This window comes from Trichinella spiralis (genome assembly GCF_000181795.1).
Source record: "Trichinella spiralis strain ISS 195 chromosome Unknown Scfld935, whole genome shotgun sequence".
NCBI classification, from domain to species: domain Eukaryota; kingdom Metazoa; phylum Nematoda; class Enoplea; order Trichinellida; family Trichinellidae; genus Trichinella; species Trichinella spiralis.
In genome coordinates this window covers 1-811 of record NW_003527874.1, presented here as the reverse complement: position 1 = coordinate 811, position 811 = coordinate 1, and the positions used below count along the sequence as shown (strand labels likewise).

Genomic DNA, 811 nt, shown 5'->3' with positions numbered 1-811 from the left:
AATAAAAATTGAAATTGCAATCATTATAATAATTAACATTCGTATATTACGATTAATACGAAGCCGTTCTAATTCTGAGCATTCACTTCTGCTTCTGCGGAATAAGGTTTAGGTTGAGAATGCGATGTCACTGAAAATCCTAATCCTACTATCATTAAAGATGCTTAGGCTTTGAACCATAACCGATACAGATACGGGATCAAAATATCAGTATCTGAGTCAACGTCCTTGTCTTTACTTTGGCGAATGGTGCCCCTGCTCCAGTTTCAAAAAATCGTATTCGCAAACACGTGTATTTAAATTTAACAAAAGCATACAAATAGACACTGACACTTCACTGCATCTGTCTACTTCGTCTCTGAATGCGACATACTCATCCCCAACCCCCAAATTCCAATTTCATGCCGATGCAACGGAATTAGGATAACGAGACCCAACACCAATACGTACCTGGACCTTGAGAAAGAGTCATTCTCCCTGCCCCGATCCTGATATAATCATATACTACTATTAAAGATCTGGATTTCATCATGTTCGAGTCAGATGCATATGTATCCTGTTCCTGAATAAAAAATGCAAATGAGATCGAAATATGAATGTGCATATGCAGATAAGGATAAATCCTCATGCGTTCGCATTCACCGCATCCGATTCTGATACTGCGAAATCCGATTACGATTGTGAATGGCAATTGCATCTACATCCACTTTCCCGCGATCGTGATAGACAATGATGTATGTGGAACTATACCCATACAAACGGCATCGCTATCACTTAATCTGTATCTGATGTCAAACGTTCATTTGATCTT

General features: G+C 38.7%; 1 protein-coding gene across 1 annotated transcript; it reads right to left on the bottom strand.

The window, feature by feature from the left end:
* Positions 1-164: 164 nt before the first annotated feature.
* On the bottom strand, positions 165-697 carry Tsp_15696 (conserved hypothetical protein). Its single transcript, XM_003370328.1, is given in 3 exon segments — positions 165-258; positions 352-488; positions 506-697. The coding sequence occupies 3 exon segments, from the start codon at positions 695-697 to the stop codon at positions 165-167; spliced, it is 423 nt and encodes a 140-aa protein (XP_003370376.1).
* Between the last annotated feature and the right edge of the window lie 114 nt (positions 698-811).